The sequence below is a fragment of the Arachis hypogaea genome, chromosome 16 (genome assembly GCF_003086295.3).
Source record: "Arachis hypogaea cultivar Tifrunner chromosome 16, arahy.Tifrunner.gnm2.J5K5, whole genome shotgun sequence".
NCBI lineage: Eukaryota > Viridiplantae > Streptophyta > Magnoliopsida > Fabales > Fabaceae > Arachis > Arachis hypogaea.
In genome coordinates this window covers 144,283,485-144,301,168 of record NC_092051.1, presented here as the reverse complement: position 1 = coordinate 144,301,168, position 17,684 = coordinate 144,283,485, and the positions used below count along the sequence as shown (strand labels likewise).

At 27.5% G+C, this 17,684-nt stretch overlaps 2 protein-coding genes across 3 annotated transcripts; one reads left to right on the top strand and one right to left on the bottom strand.

Moving 5' to 3' along the window:
- Window positions 1-2,470: 2,470 nt before the first annotated feature.
- Window positions 2,471-5,724, top strand: LOC112697472 (adenine nucleotide transporter BT1, chloroplastic/mitochondrial). The gene is made up of 3 exons (XM_025750659.3): window positions 2,471-3,431; window positions 4,607-4,768; window positions 4,880-5,724. The coding sequence occupies exons 1-3, from the start codon at window positions 2,823-2,825 to the stop codon at window positions 5,351-5,353; spliced, it is 1,245 nt and encodes a 414-aa protein (XP_025606444.1). The 5' UTR covers window positions 2,471-2,822; the 3' UTR covers window positions 5,354-5,724.
- Window positions 5,725-6,318: 594 nt separating this feature from the next.
- Window positions 6,319-9,276, bottom strand: LOC112697474 (uncharacterized). Of its 2 annotated transcripts, XM_025750660.3 has the most exons (4): window positions 9,015-9,276; window positions 7,808-7,930; window positions 7,060-7,162; window positions 6,319-6,965 (listed from the first exon to the last, which is right to left on the bottom strand). In XM_025750660.3, the coding sequence occupies exons 1-4, from the start codon at window positions 9,260-9,262 to the stop codon at window positions 6,732-6,734; spliced, it is 708 nt and encodes a 235-aa protein (XP_025606445.2). In that variant the 5' UTR covers window positions 9,263-9,276; the 3' UTR covers window positions 6,319-6,731. The 2 variants fall into 2 exon arrangements, with proteins under 2 accessions (XP_025606445.2, XP_025606446.1); XM_025750661.3 differs by lacking the exon at window positions 7,808-7,930 and having other exon boundaries at window positions 9,015-9,260.
- Between the last annotated feature and the right edge of the window lie 8,408 nt (window positions 9,277-17,684).

The window sequence follows — 17,684 nt, the reverse complement described above, 5'->3', positions numbered from 1 at the left end:
CCCTAAGTTTTATTTTGTTTCAATTTTGTTCCAGAAGTTTTTGATTTGCATCAAATACCCTTAACGGCTAAATTTTCAAAAAAATTTAAAACCAATCTAACAATAATGCATAAAAATTATGCTTGATTTGCTTGTGTTGAGGGTTGTTCTTATGAAATTATTTTTGAATTGGTCTTAAATTTTTTAAAAAATTAGCCGTTAGGGTATATTTGATACAAATCGAAAACTTTTGGGATAAAATTTAAATAAAATAAAACTTATGGATATTTTTGAAACTTTTGTCAAATTTCAAGGCAAAAAATATATTTTACCCAATTAAATAAGATAAGTTTGGATTTTTTGTGTCTTCTTAACGTTATCGTTTTAACACAGTATTTTTCTATCATAATGCTAGCACAATTTTCAAGTATTTTAATAAAGAATAAAGTATACTTTTATTTTTGAAGTTTGTTAAAAAATTTTAAAATATTTTTAAATTTTATTTTATTTTAATTTTATTCCAAAAATTTGTAAACATTTAGCGGCTAATTTTTCAAAAAATTTAGGATTAATTTAACAATGAGTACGAGAACAACTTTTAACACAAATAAATTAGACATAGCTGTCATGTATTATTATCAGATTAGTCTTAAACTTTCTAAAAATTTAGCTATCAAGAATACATTTGATTCAATTCAAAAAATGCAAAAACAAAATTGAAATAAAATAAATTTAGAAATAATTTTAAAATTTTTGACAAATTTTAGAGATAAAAATTATACTTTACAGCCTGTTTAAAAACTTTTAACAGTATAAAATTAAATTCTAATATTTGAAATGAATTAGTAAAATTATAAAATTGAATTGATTCTTATATTTGGAATGCTTACCAAATAAAAGTTTTATAATAGACAACTTTATCTTCTATTAATGTAACATTATATTTAAATAATAAAATGTTCAGCAATTAGTCGTATTGGTAAATATTTAGTATCATTAATCTAAGTTAAATACATAAAATTTATATGTATGAATAATTTTTATAGATTTACATAGTAGATCCTTTCAAAAAAATAGGTATATATTATATTAAGGGCTTGTTTGGGTGAATTTTTAAGAAAATATCTTTTTTCGAGTTATCTTTTTTTAAAAGATCTTATAGAGAAGTAAAAGTAATTTTTTGTTTGGATATCTCATGTAAAAATGTCTTTTTATCTATCAATTATGTTTGGGTATAACAATATAAAAGTACTTTTTTTGTTTATTTATTACATGAAAAATATCTTTTTTTTAAGAGAAAAAGATCTTTTAAAAAAAGATATAAATTATAGCTTCTTAAAAAAGATCTTTTTTTATTTTATTTTACTAGTGCTTTTACTTTTACTACTAGAAATTTACCAAACACATTAAAAAATTAAAAAAGATCTTTTTCATTAAAAAAATATTTTTTTTAACAAAATAATGGTACTCAAACATACACTAAGTGATTTGAAAAAAAAGAAAGAAAAGGAAAGAGATCGAAGAAAATAAGAGAAGACTCGGTGTGTGTTGAAAGATAGGAGCTGTTGAAAGAATATGAGTGATAAAAGTTAAAAAGAAGTAATTAAATTATAAGAATATTTTAAATATTTTAAGTTTTAAGTAAAATCTTAATAGAATAGCCAATGAATTATAGTTCAAATGACATAGTTTTTTTATACTCATTTAAAAGATTACAAATTCGAATCTCCATATCTTCGATAAAAAAAATCTCAATAAAATAAAATTCTAAAGCGAACCTATTTAATCGAAATTGATTTAAAAAAATTAAATTAAATTAAATTTCTATAAAAATTAAATTTTAAGGAATTTCTAAACACTCTATAAATCTTTAATATATTATTAAACGTAAGCCAATTACTTACTCAAATGTATAGAAACTAGAAAGTATAAAAAATTAACCTTAAAATCTGAGACAGCGACATCAAATTAGCTATGAACAGAGTCAACAAAAAATGGTTATGCTACAGTATACACTAAAATCAGTCATTAGTATAAAATATATGATATAATATAAATATATATTAAAAATAAATTAAATTACACATATATTTATACACAAATATATTAATAGCTAATTTTAGTGACTAATTTTAGTGTACAAATAATATTTTTCATTAAAAAAAATTAGGTACAAAACACGTCAAAGTATGTCAAATAAAGAAGAATATCTCTCTTTGAATTCACTTCCCAAACTTCGTTACACCAACCCAGACTTCCAACCAAACCAAAAAATAACAGGGATTGGTCCTCTAATTTTATTTTTTGAATTAAGAAAACGTTCACATCAAATAAAAACATTTCATGAAATCCTTTTTTATAAATAATAATATGATAAATTTGCTTTAATTTATTTATTTTAACAAAAATGGGGAAAGAAAAAAAATCATATGATATCGATACAACATACAAGTAACAACGAAATAAAGTACATGAATCAATCAAATTTGCAAGTATAAATAGCATAAGACAGATCCACATTTCTACTACTCTCTCTGATGTGTTGAACACTTGAGAGAGAGAGAGAGAGAGAGAGAGAGAGAGAGAGCAGCGCTACGCTAAGAAAGATTCACGTTCACCTAACACCTCTCTGTAGCTGCCGCCACCTTATATTATATCTCTCGTTTCCATCGCCCTTCCCATTTAACACTTTTTCCTTCTTAATATCTCTCTCTTTCGCCAACCCTTCCAAGCTAAAATCATTTTTTATTTTTTTAATTATTTTATTTATTTATTAAACCTTGGGAACTGGGGAGGAAAGGAATAACTGGTTTTGTCACAGAAGGTTTTAGGTTCATCAATTCATGGGTGGAAGAAGAGGAATTCAGCAATTTCACCACGATGATGATAACCGAAAACAAAACGATTGGTTTTTTCTCTCTGTTTCCGGTTTAGGTTCTTCTCATTCTGAATGGGCTCACAACCCTGGTGGATTGTTCGCTAGCGTAGGTCAAATGGGAATGGGGTTTGGTGCACCAAACCCTACACCTTCTCCCTCTTCTGATTCCCAAGGAAGCAACAATGGAGTCAGAATCCCCTGCACTGAGTTGTACGTGAAGTACGTGCATTCAGAAGGGAAAGTGAAGATTGTTTCTGAATCGGAGGAGTTAGTTACGGAGGAAGAGGAAGGTGTTAGGGGGAAGAAGAAAAAAGCTGGGTTTTTTGGGGTTAAGATGAAGGTTAAGGTGAAGAACCCTTCACTGAGGAGGTTGATTAGTGGTGCATTCGCGGGTGCAATTTCGCGAACTTGCGTGGCGCCATTGGAGACAATAAGAACTCATTTGATGGTTGGGAGTAGTGGCCATTCAACAGGTGAGGTGTTTCAGAATATCATGAAGACTGATGGCTGGAAGGGATTGTTCAGGGGTAATTTTGTCAATGTCATCAGGGTTGCTCCTAGCAAGGCTATTGAGGTAATAAATATATTATGCATTTTCAATGCTTTTTGTTGTATGTAGTTGTTAGTTATAAGTTTTAAGATCAATTTGTTGTATCTGTAAGAAATTGAATGAGTATTTGTTGGTTAGCTATATGTATGATAAAAAAATTTATCAATGAATAGTAGAATAATTCATCTGAATGATAATACTAATAGGTAGTTTGTGAAGTAATCTATATCTAAAGGTTTTCTACTTAGTATAGATGTTTGTTATAGCCTTCAATTCATGTAGCATGTGCTACTATGCTATACATATTTGTTACAAGTAGTTGAATGTTTTACTGTCAAAATGTTATGCCTAACTTTCAATTTTATATGTTGCATCTCCTTTATTACCTCAAATCCTGAAGCTGGTTGTGTTCAATCATATTTTCAATAATGTTGATAAAGAGCCTTTTGTTTTGTTTTTTATTTTAACTTTTTTGTTTTCGATACTCTTGTACATCTATGCTATGGCCATTTTGTCAATTAACCATGAAAATCCATATGACTTGAAGGGGCCAAGTGGATTTTCGAATTGAGAGGATCCACTGCCTCAAGTCGGACGAGTGTTTAAGCATATTAGATGGCCCTTTAGAAAGGTCAAAGTGCAACTTGTCTCTAATGCATCCATGATCACTTAATTTAAGTAGCTTAGAATCTTTTTCCTTTAATGCTCTTCACTAGATTCCATAGTTTTCATGTCTTTTAATGAGGTTTATTGCCTTTTATTTTCAGCATAAACTGAAGTGTTTATCACTTTGGTTGGCTGTATTTTGGTGTAGCTATTTGGTCTTTGTAGATTTGTTTTTTTGGTGGGGGTGGCATGATGAGCTTGGTTAATTTATTTTAGTGATGGAATACCAAAATCTTACCCATGATGAGAAGTCCCATATTTGCATTTAAGGGAATATGCTTTGTTTTCAGAAAAGAAAAGCATAGAATCTCTTTATCTTTTGTTTACTCTTTAAATAAAATTTTAAAAAGATAAAAATTAATCTTTCAAACAATGACAAGTTATGCTTGTTTCAAACATTTTCTTCTGTGACCCGTTTTTTTATATATTAACAATTCACATCTTGAAAAGAGTTGTTGTCTTTTAATAGTGATCAAATCTACTCTTGCACTAATGCTCATCTGTCTCCTTATATTTCATTTGTTTCTGCACAGCTATTTGCTTATGACACAGTTAACAAGAATCTGTCACCAAAGCCTGGGGAGCAGGCCATGCTTCCTATTCCTGCATCATTGATTGCAGGTGCCTGTGCCGGAGTTAGTTCAACTATATGCACATATCCTCTAGAGTTGGTCAAAACTCGACTAACCATCCAGGTGCGCACATATAAAATCAAACCAGAGCGTGATTTTCTTTTCAATATGTATCTTCTAAGCATCTTACTGAAAATTGGAAACGAAATTTAAGCTGCGTTGGTGATTTTGCAGAGAGGTGTTTATAATGGTTTAGTCGATGCATTTTTGAAAATAATTCAACAAGAAGGTCCTGGTGAACTTTATCGAGGACTCGCCCCAAGTCTTATTGGTGTAATTCCATATTCTGCCACCAACTACTTTGCATACGACACATTAAGAAAAGCATACAAGAAAATCTTCAAACAAGACAAGATTGGAAACATTGAAACACTCTTGATAGGATCCGCTGCTGGTGCCATATCGAGTAGTGCAACTTTTCCACTCGAAGTGGCTCGCAAGCATATGCAAGTGGGGGCACTCAGTGGAAGGCAAGTTTACAAGAATGTTGTTCATGCCCTTGCAAGCATACTTGAACAAGAAGGTATTCAAGGATTGTATCGAGGGTTGGGACCTAGCTGCATGAAGTTGGTGCCAGCTGCAGGTATCTCTTTCATGTGCTATGAAGCTTGCAAAAGGATACTAGTAGAGGATGATGATGAAGAATAGAATGAGTTTATTTAGCTATCTAAGGCTTATAAAGAATAGAATGAGTTTATTTAGCTATCTAAGGCTTATAAAGCAATGGCCTACGATTGCTATTAAGAGGAAGAGGTGCAATTTTTTCCCCTTCAAATGAGTACTTGGTTAAATTATCTTGGATTTCTTTTAGATTATTGGATTCTTTTTGATCCTCTATTCAGTTTTGATAGGCAATTGAGAATGGAATTATGGCTTGTGTTTTGCAATCATTTCTAGTGGCACCTAGCTATATTTGGTAGTCAGTACTTGGTTTCTTACTAACTGCTCATTGTTACGGTGTAAAAGACCCAAAAGGATAAAGGGTGGTTGTGCTATCATGTTCATGATGGAGTTTTTCATTTCTCTTGTCTGTTATTTTTAGCTTCCCACTAAAGTTTGAATCTTAAAATAATAATTGTTACAGGTGAAATTTGGTCCTTGAAATATTAGGACATCAATTTAATTGTCAGAGAAATGGATGCTGGCATCGATTTTAATTTTATTTCTCGTTACTTGGAACTAAGATATATTTTTGTTTTGTGGAGAAATTTCATCTCTTCTCTGCTATAGACCCTTATTTGAATGAGCTTTTCTCAAAAGATTTTTTAAAGTAGAAGTTACTTTTATATTCAACCATGTAAATGGTATATATATTTGGTGTAGCATGATATGTCTACAAGATAATAATGGAAGGTATATTATGCCCAAAAATAATAATAGTTTCCTATGAAATCATTTTTAGAAGAAATTATGTTTTGACACAGCACACATTGCTCGAATGGTTTGGAGATCCCTTTCTCGTTTTTTTTACGTTCATAAGTTGTAATGACTGATTGAGTATTTTACAATGCTATAAACTGTGAAGGTTGAACTTTCAAATGTTACAAATGAATCTAACTATTTGCACTAGAATTTCAATCTTACTAGATGAAACTGCTAAAAAGAATGCTATATAACATTGCCAAACTCCAAAATATATAACATTGCCAAACTCCAAAAATATTGGCAAATATTTCCAAACCACTTAACAGATCCTTAATGTTGAATTATGACAGAAAAATGTTCATACTTATGCAAACAAAATCCAACATAAACAAACCACTTCACGGACAAATTAACAACAAAGTAGATAGCTAACAGAACCTTAACTAATAGTAAAGGTTTGCAACTAAACACTTTTGTTGGTAGAATGATGCTTGAATAAAATTTTGACACAATTTCTTAGTGCATTCAACCTAATGCGACAAATGATAATCCCACCTTTAATATTATGGCATGCACTCCAGTAGCTAATTGGCCAATATTATTGTTATAGCTCATTTGATCAAGAGATAAAGTCTCAATACGTTGTAACTTAGCCTATACATTACCAACCACTATCTCCAAATCTCTGGTTTGCCTCCGCTTTTTGTTGCTCCAGAATTTCGCGTATCTTGGGATTGTGGAAACGATCACGAACGTATTTCCTCTCCTCGGCTTGTATCTCCTTGATGGCACTTGGATATGGGTTTGGAGGAGGTTTCTTTCCTTGAAGACGTGCAATTTGCTTCAAGCGAGCATATGCTTTCTTCTTTTCCTTCTTCTCTGCCAGATATTCCATCTAAGAAAGAAGAAATTTCAACTGACCATTAGAGGACAAAAGGGAGAAAACAGATTGTAGAATGATCATATGCAGGAAATTTCAGGTTACATACATCAGCTACAGCCATTGCTTGTTCCTCATTTATGCCCTGCTCTTTCAACTCAAGAACCCTCAAGGCATATATACGTGATGGAGGATGATCAAAAGCAGATATCCTGTTCCAACATTACACATACAAAGGAATCATTGACTACAACATTTGATGCTAAATAGCATAGACATGCAGACAAGGGCTATGCTACGTACAAGCCTTCATGACAACAATGGAGGTAACTTGAAATTTTTACAGTACATTACTCTTTAGAAGTATTTAAAAGATATACCAATGACGGATTTAGGATTCTTAGAAAATTGCTAAAACCAGCATAACTTAATCCCCTTTTTTATGTATGTACGGGCACAGATTAACAATAACGCTAACACATAACTTGAGAAACAATGTGAATCATGCCATATTTGTATTGGAAAAATAGCACTTGAGGTTTGAGGACCACACAACTATCATAAAACATAAGAAAGCACAAAATAATCAGATAGCAGCCCATAAAGACTTATAGACTCTTTCATACTGTTCAAGTGCAAAGTTGCAAACAGGCTATTGGCTTGGCTGACACTGTTCACAACATGACTAGTTCAACAATGCATATTTAGCTACTCAGTCCCCTCATGACCACATCATACATATCACACTGTAGAAACCAAACTCATCAAGATAGCAGTACATCACACGACAACACAAAGAACGATTGATGCTTGAATATTGTAACTGGATACATAGAGGTAGGAGAAAAAGGGCATACTTGATTGGATCATGGTATTTCGAATCCGGATATTTATTGTAAAATTTCTTCACGTAGGCATCCTCAGGAAGAGTAATGGTTTGAATTTTCCCCTCTGCTCGAGGAAATGTTGCTGGTGGAGCTCTAGTAAACACAGTGAGAAGAGAATACAGGAAAGTGGTCACCCTTATGGGGAAAAAAATGACCATGAAAAATATTAACACTACTACAACTACGATAACAACAGCTATGTTTTGTCTCATTAGGTGGAATGAACTACATGGATCATATGCCATCAAAATACTCTTTTGTGAATCATATCCATGTCTAAACAACTTATATGTAAAGTTTTTCAATAACATTCCCATATAATTTCCTATGTCTCATTCTCTATCTCTAGCTATAAGACTACCCTCCATTAGATACACTTACTCTATTGTGAATCATAACCATGTTCAAACTTCAAACCATTAAATTTAATTTTTTATAAATAATTTTCCTTATAATTTTCTTAAGCTTCCCTCTACCTCTCTAGCTTAATGACTATTCTGCATTTGATACTCTCTTAAATACTGGGGCCTCTGAAATCCTTTGTCGAACATAACTAAACTGCCTAAGGCAAGATTCTGCCTCTACAGCATTAGAAGATTGGTATCGCACAACTTGAAGAATTAAGTAAAGAATAACCAACCTAAAAGTGCTTACATTGATTCAGTGAGAATGAAAAAAGAAAATAATCATAACATTAAACAATAATATGAAATGAAATGCACAAGGCTTCTCATGATAGATATAAAAAACCTAAATTTGACCAGAATTATGAGTCCAGCCATGTTAAAGCTTCCATTGTTTGGTAATTTTCCTATCTATTGCAATACCTTTTATGCCACAGGGTTAACATGATTGTTTCTTTAAGCTAGGGCGTTGAGTATATAATCATGAACAAACACATCTTCAATTCATGTCCTAATTATTCATGCGATGAAATTGAATGATTTGCATCGCGCCCCTTTAAAATTTCCCAGCAAATAACATTGTTCCCACCCAGAAAAATAAATAAATAAATACATAAATAAATTTACAATCTAAACTGAAATCTGAAAGCAAAATATTTGACTGAAGCCATGTTAGATGCCGAATTAATTGCAGTGGTTGAAGAGATTGAATCCAAAATCAGGGTTCAAACATAAATCCCAATAATAAGAAAGGAATAGAGAAAGTAACTGACTCTTCCATGGCTTTGAGCCAGAGGGGTTCGGCCTTGGCCATTCCCTTGACGAGCTTTCTAGTTTTAGAGAGCAAATTTCCTCTCATAAACGACATTTTTAGCGCCTCCTTCCTCTTCTTCTTCCTCTTTTCTGAAATGTTTTCTGAACTCTCTGGTGTTGAAGTTGAAGAAGCAAACTCGTCAGGAATACTTTGAGGTTTTACCATAAAACCCTTCCGTTTAGATTGGATTCTTTTCGATGCTTTCATGGACGGATTGACGGACTAAATCTATCCTATTATATAAAAATTGAATTTTTTATTCTCTGGAGAGTATTTTTTGATTTAATTATTTTAATTTATTTAATAGAATTTATTATTATAATTTAATCATATCAGCTAATTAATTTAATTAAATATTTAAATATTAGGTGAATTTTATGATATCTAACTTTTACTTAACTTACCTGTTATGACAACTTTTGAATATTTAATAATTATTTATTTTTATACTTTTAAAATTAAATATTAAATTTTAACTCTTTTTAGTAAGTTAGACAAAATTTTTAGGTACTATAGCAATCACCTAAATATTAATATAATTTATTATAATATATATTAATTAATTTTACTACATTAATTATAATTTGTTATATTAATTAATTAATTTATTCATTTATAAAATTTGAAATAAAATAAATAATTTATTATTTATTCTAATTGAATTTATTAAATTTAATTATACATTATATATAAATTAATAATAATTTATAAATAACTCTAATTTATAATATTCAATAAAATAATTTGTAAATCACTTTGTATTATATATGTATTAATGAAATATTATATATGTCTTAATGTATTAATTAAATATTATATACGTATAGAAAAATAAATACAAAAATGATTTATATAATATTAATAATATTATATTAACACGGTGATTTTTTTTATATCATATAGTATTGATCATGATAATATTATTATATAATAATATATAAATTTTACAATATTAATATAGAAAATTAAAAAATTATCTTTTATGGCAATCACTCTTAGTAGAATAGTATGTCCCTTATATAGTATTGATAATTGTTGCTTAATTTAAAGTAATTGTATGTTGGTATGTTAACTTTATTTTTCAATAATGATCTAAATAGATAAATCTAATTGAATTGAATGATTATATAAAATATTTTATATTATTAATATACTAAAATTAAAGTCATTTTTCAGTATAAAATTTTATAGGTAAATTTTATATAAGATTAAGTTATTTTTTATCTTTTTATTTGTTTTATCTGTGTTACTTTATTTAATTTTAAGTAGCGTCATATTTATAATTATCCCGAGTATAATATTTTATAAAATATGAAAATTAATTTTTTTATAATTTAAATATCAATGTTTGAGTTAATTTTAATTTAACTTTTTTAAATTAATGTTATCTTTCATTTAGATCTTAATTAATTTAAAATACAAAAATACTAATCTATCTTTTTCTCTTTAAATAATAATAATTTTAATTTATTTACGGTCTTTTTTTCTTTTTATATTTTGTTTAGCAAAGATAATATATGAATTAGGATGGAGTTAAAAAAAAAACTCTATATGATGCATGTTTGGCACTAGTAAATTTATATGAAATAAAAGAGAAGAAAACAGAAAGTTAAAGAACATTGAATTAAATGATGTAAATAGATTTATTGGAGTCAAGTGTCTGTGTTCTCATGTCTCATCTCATTTTTCAAAGTTTAAACATATTTTGAATGTACGAATTTTAATTATATTTGTTTTTTTCCCTCTTCAACAAATACTACCATCTCTTCCTATTTTTTCTATAAGTTTGTCTTTTATTTAAAAACACAAAAAAATGTAAAAAAAATTAAAAATTAAAACTGTTATTATATTTTAAAAAATTAAATGCTCTTTTAATTAAATATCTATGTAATTCCTATTTAGATATAAATTGTATTTTAATATATTGAGTGGTAAATATAAAAAAAATATATAATAGATAAGTTAAAATAACGAATAATGAGATATCTATTTATCTATTCTATTATATAAAAATCGAATTTTTGTATTTAATAATAAAGAAGTTGACCTGGCATGCTTCTTAAAATGTTTCTTGGTTTATTTCTTTTTAACTCATTAAATATAATTTATTACAGTGGATAATTATATCAACTAATTAATTTGAATTAGATATTTAAGTATCACACAATTTAATATTATATATATATATATCAATTAATTGAATATAATTGTTAGAGTATAATTAGGATCAATTACATCAATTAGCATTATTTAATATATCTGAATATTTATTATAGGATATTACGTCTTTATTATTTCGATTTTCTTAGCACCTATAAATACTCTTCTATATTGTATTATTCTACACAACTTGAATACACACAAACCTTTTCTCTACTGCTTTCTCTTACCCTTTCTAATAATAATAAATATAATTTAATTTAGTTAGAAGTTCATTATTTTATAGTCTTCTATAAAATAATCTTTTTTTCACTTTGAATATTTTAACTATTTTTTCTTTTTTTTTTTCTCTTTATATGTAATTTTGTTGTGTGTTAACTTTGTTTATTTAATGATGAAATATATTCATGTTAATTCTATCATATAATAGTTTATTTTTCTCCTATGTATTTTGATTTGTATAGTTACTATTGATCTTAATATTTTCGATCTTACTGTTTTCGTTTTCTTGAATTGTTCTTTATTTTTCATGACTTAATAATTTAAAAAAAAAAAGCAAAAAAAGAAAAAAGATGGCCAAAGACGAAGGTTAGAAGCCTAAAGCAGCAACATTATTCCTCAGTATTATTATTATTATTAATATGAACCTTATTATTTCTTTTTCTAACGTTCTTTAATACAAGCTTCATTTCTTTTTCTTAATTATTATTAATACTTTTATTTTTTCCTTCTCTGATTATAAATCTACTTATAATAATTTTTTAATAGGATATTTTTTTGGTCTAATAAATTTTTCATCTATTTTTTGTCAAAAATAATTTATATTAGAAAAAAGATACAAATTAAATTTTAAAATTCAAATTTAAATAAGATATGCAAAGGATAACTATTGAATTCATTTGGTCAATTTAAACACTTTGTATTATTGTTATTGAAAATTTCAAATACTATTATAAAATTCTAGATATTTTTATTTTATTGTTCTTAAATTATATATTATACCATGTATTTGAAGAGTTTCATCTTTTTTAAAATATATGTGTGACGTTATATACTTTTTTAGATACAATAAATAATAAAGTTAAAGTGAGTAACAAAATTGATTATATAATAAGATACAAATTTTTAGAATTTTTTAGCACAATTAACAAATAATTTTTAGTTTCAAAATAAATGTTTACTCTATTTTTTATCTTTTATTTGATTTTTTATAATTTTTCTTATTTTTTAATTAATTATATACTTTGTGTTTTGTAGAAAAAATTTATCAATCATAAAATACAGAAGATTTAACCAAAAAATTTAAAAAATGTTGATTAATTACAAAATAAAAAATTATGAATTATGCTTTAATTATCTTGTAAAATATAAATTGGGACTATTTAAAATTAATTTTTCACCATTAATATTAGCTTCAATCATAATAGGTAAAAAGTAAAAATTGTATATAATAATTTAATTTTATTATTTATACTACCAAAAATATTTTTTAATGTGTTATATCCTATTTATTTTTATTTATTGATGATCTTTAATTGTCTATTTTCAATAAAAAATTTCTCTGATTAAATTGATTTTTTTAATTAGTAATATAATTATTATGACATTTAATTTGTTCAATAATATTTTTTATTTTATTTAATCTGATTAATCATCTCTTTCTTATTTTATGCTAATTTAACTAATTAAAATTAATAAATTTTAGTTATTTTAATTCTTCCAATTTTTTATTATAATAATGTATTTCTATTAATGTATTAATATAATTTTAATATTTATATGTCATTAATAATAATAATTTCATTTTAAAGTGATATTTTATTCTCAATATATATATATATATATATATATATATATATATATATATATATATATATATATATATATATATATATGTAATATGTCTAATTATAGAAAATCTACTATTTCTTTATACGATTAGATTAGATATATTTATATTTAATTTATTTGATTATTTAATTAAAATTAATTATATTAAAAAATTAGATTAAGATTATGGTAGACTAATTATATTGTTATTAATTAATTATATTAAAAAATTAAGATTATGATAGATTATCATTATTTTATTATTTTTTATATTAATTCAGATGTTTAGCTTCTTTTTTTTATTATTTTTTATTCTCTTATTCTATGTGTTTAATCCCATACATCTTGCTAAATTAAATAAGGTATTGTATATCTTCTTTTTATTCTTCTTTTATATACACATAAAATTTATTAAATTATTTCTCTTCCGTCTAATAATTTTGTTTCTCTTCCATTTATATTTCTTTCCTTCAATATTTTATTGGTTCTTATTTTTCTAAATTTTATTTTAATTTATGTATTTGTTCTTACTATACCTAATTTTTTTTATTTATGTGTAATTTACATTCTTATATATGTTATAGAGATATGATTTGATTCCATTAACTTGCCAATTTTTTTTTAAAAAAATCTAAAGCTAAAGCACAAAAATATATTTATATATATTTTACTTTATTTTTTAACAAAAAAATATAATATTTTTTTTGTCATATTTGTTGGAATTCTAAGTTAAATATGAATATTAATTTTTGAAATAGAATAAATATATTTTAAATTTTTTACATCTAAAAATAATATTCTATCAATGTTAGAATTATTTAAATAGAACTAAGTACATTTTTTTATTGAAAATACGAATTTAAAAATATTATATTCAATTCTCAATAGTCAACCTCTCATTGAATCATTGTATTTTCAAAAGATTTTCGAAAAAATGAAATAGTTTTAGGTGTATAATTTTTGTAAAAATTTAATTAATTTAAGATATTTATTATCGTTGATTAAAAAAGTAAATTGAAATGACAATTTAATATTTCTATACTCTTAAAATATTATTTATTTATTTTTTTAGTATTTTTTTAGTATTTTTTATCAAAATAAATAATTTTAAAAATATTTATCGAAATAAATACCTCTCTCTTATCTCGTTTACAGTGTAAACTAGATAAAAGAGGAGTATTTATTTCGGTAAATATTTTTAAAATTATTTATTTCGATTATTATTATAATTAATTTATTTATTAAAATAAAAAAATCCATCTAAAATCTTATTCACATTCACAGTGTATTGTTTTATATTTGGGTATATTATTTTTCTTTGATATAATTTTTAAATCAAATTTAATTTATCTTTCGAATATATATTTAAAATATATATTTTACATTACAATCAATAATAAAATATGTTTTTGTGATTTAATTAATATTTTTAATATTATATGATATTATTTTTATTTTAAAATAATTTATTATAATATAAATATTATATAATATTTGTGAAATTAAATTACACTAATTATGTATGGAATCAATTCGATTTAATATATTATATAATTTTGTTGGAATTAATCATCATTCAAATATCTAAATTAGATTTTATAAAACATTTAGGTTAGATTCGGTTCTAATCGAATCTGGTTTGGTCAAATATATAACGAGAATTTTAAATATATAAAAAAAATTAGAAAAAGTCAAAAAATTGATAAAGGGATTAATTTGGTGTACATGTAATGATGACATAATAGATTACATGTTGACAAATAGTATTGTGGTATATGGCATAATTTGACACGTAAACAAATAGTATTGTGACACGTGACATAACTATCCACTTCAGTATGCCACGTGTCATTGCCTGACACATTATCATACTGTTACACATGGCCAAACCATGAGGTGACACGTTTATCTATGTCATCAAGTCACCTTAACGTTAACGGAAAAATAGGCCAGAGACTAATATAGTACAATTTTTTCAATCTTAAGACATAATTGGTGCAGTTAGAATCTCAAAAACGATTTTAATGCACGACGTTAATTTCAAGAATCTTTATGAAAAGTTAGTCTCACAATTACATAACACTTTAAACATACATATTTTAAATATATTTTTTTACAGAAAATAAGGACAATATTTTTAATAAAGACAATTTTTGAATAAATCATAATTACATCACACTTTAAACATACATATTTTGAATATATTTCTTACCGGTGCTCCCTCGTCAAGAATATGACCCTTCTATCCTAGTAATACGGTGAACTTCAAGAAGAACATAAGCAACGTCTTTAAGAGAAACAACCTAATTTTTATGAACATGTGTAAATTAATCTTTGTTGACATACTAAATACCGCAAGCACAGAGATCCGTGCACTGAAGCTCATCTATAGCAGTAAGATTTCTTGCTCTAATGTATACTTTGCAATAATTATTGGTCTTAAATTAGAGGTGTTTTACACATAGCATTTTCCTAATTAAATAATGCACCATGCAGCAGTGGGTTGAATATTCTAAATTTATAATAATTTTACAAAATAATATTAAAATACTTTTAATAAAATAATTTCGTATATTAGTGAAACTTTAATGCATTATTAATAGATAATAGCTAGGTTACGTAAAGTTTATAAAGCATATTTGATAAGTGTCAAAATATTGTTACTAATCTAATAACAAATAATTTTATAAAGATTTTACTTTGATAATATAATAAAATCAAATGTATAATATTTAATTAATTTATAAAATTTTAGTTATGAATATTATTATATATCTTAAAACATAACTAACAACTATAAGTATTATAAGCTAAGAAACAACAAAATTATAAACTTTGTATTAATCTTATTTAAAATTAAATGTGTTTTTAACTCATTCAAGGATTTGAATGGTATCAATGTAATTCTTTAAATACTGTTTGCATAGATCTAGCAGTAAAATATAGAATTGCAACTTGCAAGAATGGTCTCGTTATATATTTATATTTTAAAAACAAAAATCAACATGTGAATATCATGATAAGGTAGGTAATCATTCATGTGGCATGTATTTTGCCATGCAATTTTTATTTTCTTGTAAATAATTCGAATATGAATTTTGAAACAAGGTTGAGAATTATTTTTTTTAGGCCAATAATATTCGGTCAATATTTGTCTTTCATTTCTACCCCCTCCCCCTTTCCGCGGCTGAACATTTGCTATACATTGCTTTATTAGCTAATTATTGTTTAAAAAAATTGTTTCCCGAACAAAAGATTGAATCTGAATTTATATAGATTTATATAGTTACTATAACTCAATAATAATTACGGTATATTACCTATCAAAAAAAAAAAAATAATTACGGTATATTGTAAAAAGAAAAAGGAAACTATATCATGCAATGAATAATAATATAATATCCTTGACCCTCTATGTTCGATAAAATTTCTTTTTAAATTAGTCCTTAGTATGTGGGTTGTAAATATCATAATATATATTGTTCGGTCGTCGGTTGCCGGACAGGTCGGTTGGTGATTGGAAGGGGTGAGAACGTCTCGATTGTGGTCGTACTGGGTTCGGATTTACCGTGCGGACGAGCTCCCGATGTGAAAGGAAAAAAGGGGGGTGCCACCTGCAAAGACACTCCGACGCCCTAGTCAGATAGTGTGCAGGCGGGGAAAATGTTAGGAGGGAAGGTGACGTACCTTGGAGGAAGGGCAGGTCCTTCCCCATTTATACCGTGTCAGAGGTGGGCCCTACAAAGACAGGCCCACTTTCCTCGAAGCTTCCTTGTAGCTGCTATGGAGAGCTATCTAGGACGCGTGTCCGGGTCGCATAGTGGATCACGCATGGCCGACCGTTCGGGTCGGGTACTCAATGAGTCGGGTCGACCCGCGAGTTGCTTGGGCCGGGCCGTAACAGTGCCCCCACGCGCCAGTGGTAGTCGTGGGAGCTATCAATGGCGTGTCGTCTCGTATCTCATTTGTTCTCGTCAGGTCGGCCGCTCGTGGGAAGAATATGCCCCCAACGCGCGTGTCCCTTGGTTGCATAAGCGACCGTTTCATCGCATCGTTCCTTGCGCCGAGCATTGAATGCTCATAATGGGGTGAAAAAACCCCGTTTGCAAAGACTATTCTGCCCCCAGGTTTTTTGCACTTCCTGGGAGACAGTTTTTAAACAGTCAGTTTATGCTTCTGCATTTCTTCATACCTCCCATTTCTGCCTTTTTCTTGCTCCCAAATTTCAGAACGTCGTTGTGGTGCCCTCGCACATCCTCCCCCTGCATCCTTTCTTATCTGCAATTTCATCCTTCTTCCACCAATTCAGGTAATTCTTGAACTCTTTTCTTTTATACTTCGTTCTTGCATGCTTGTTGCTTGGTTTTTGTTATTGTTGTGTAGCCTTTCGATTGTGGTTAGATGTGTTAGGGGGGTACCATTCCAGGGTAGGTTTTTCCCTGGACTTTTCACGTTTTAATTGTGTTTGGCCTTAGTTGGGGAGTAGTGGGGGTAGTGTCTGCATTCGGCCTGAGCAACCGATCTTTTAGACTGACTGGATGGTCCCCTCATGTAGGTATGGCTCGCACGACCTCCCGGGCTTCCCTTTCTCCCGCGGCGTACGATCCCTACGCTTGGGTCGTTTCCGACGTGAAGGAAT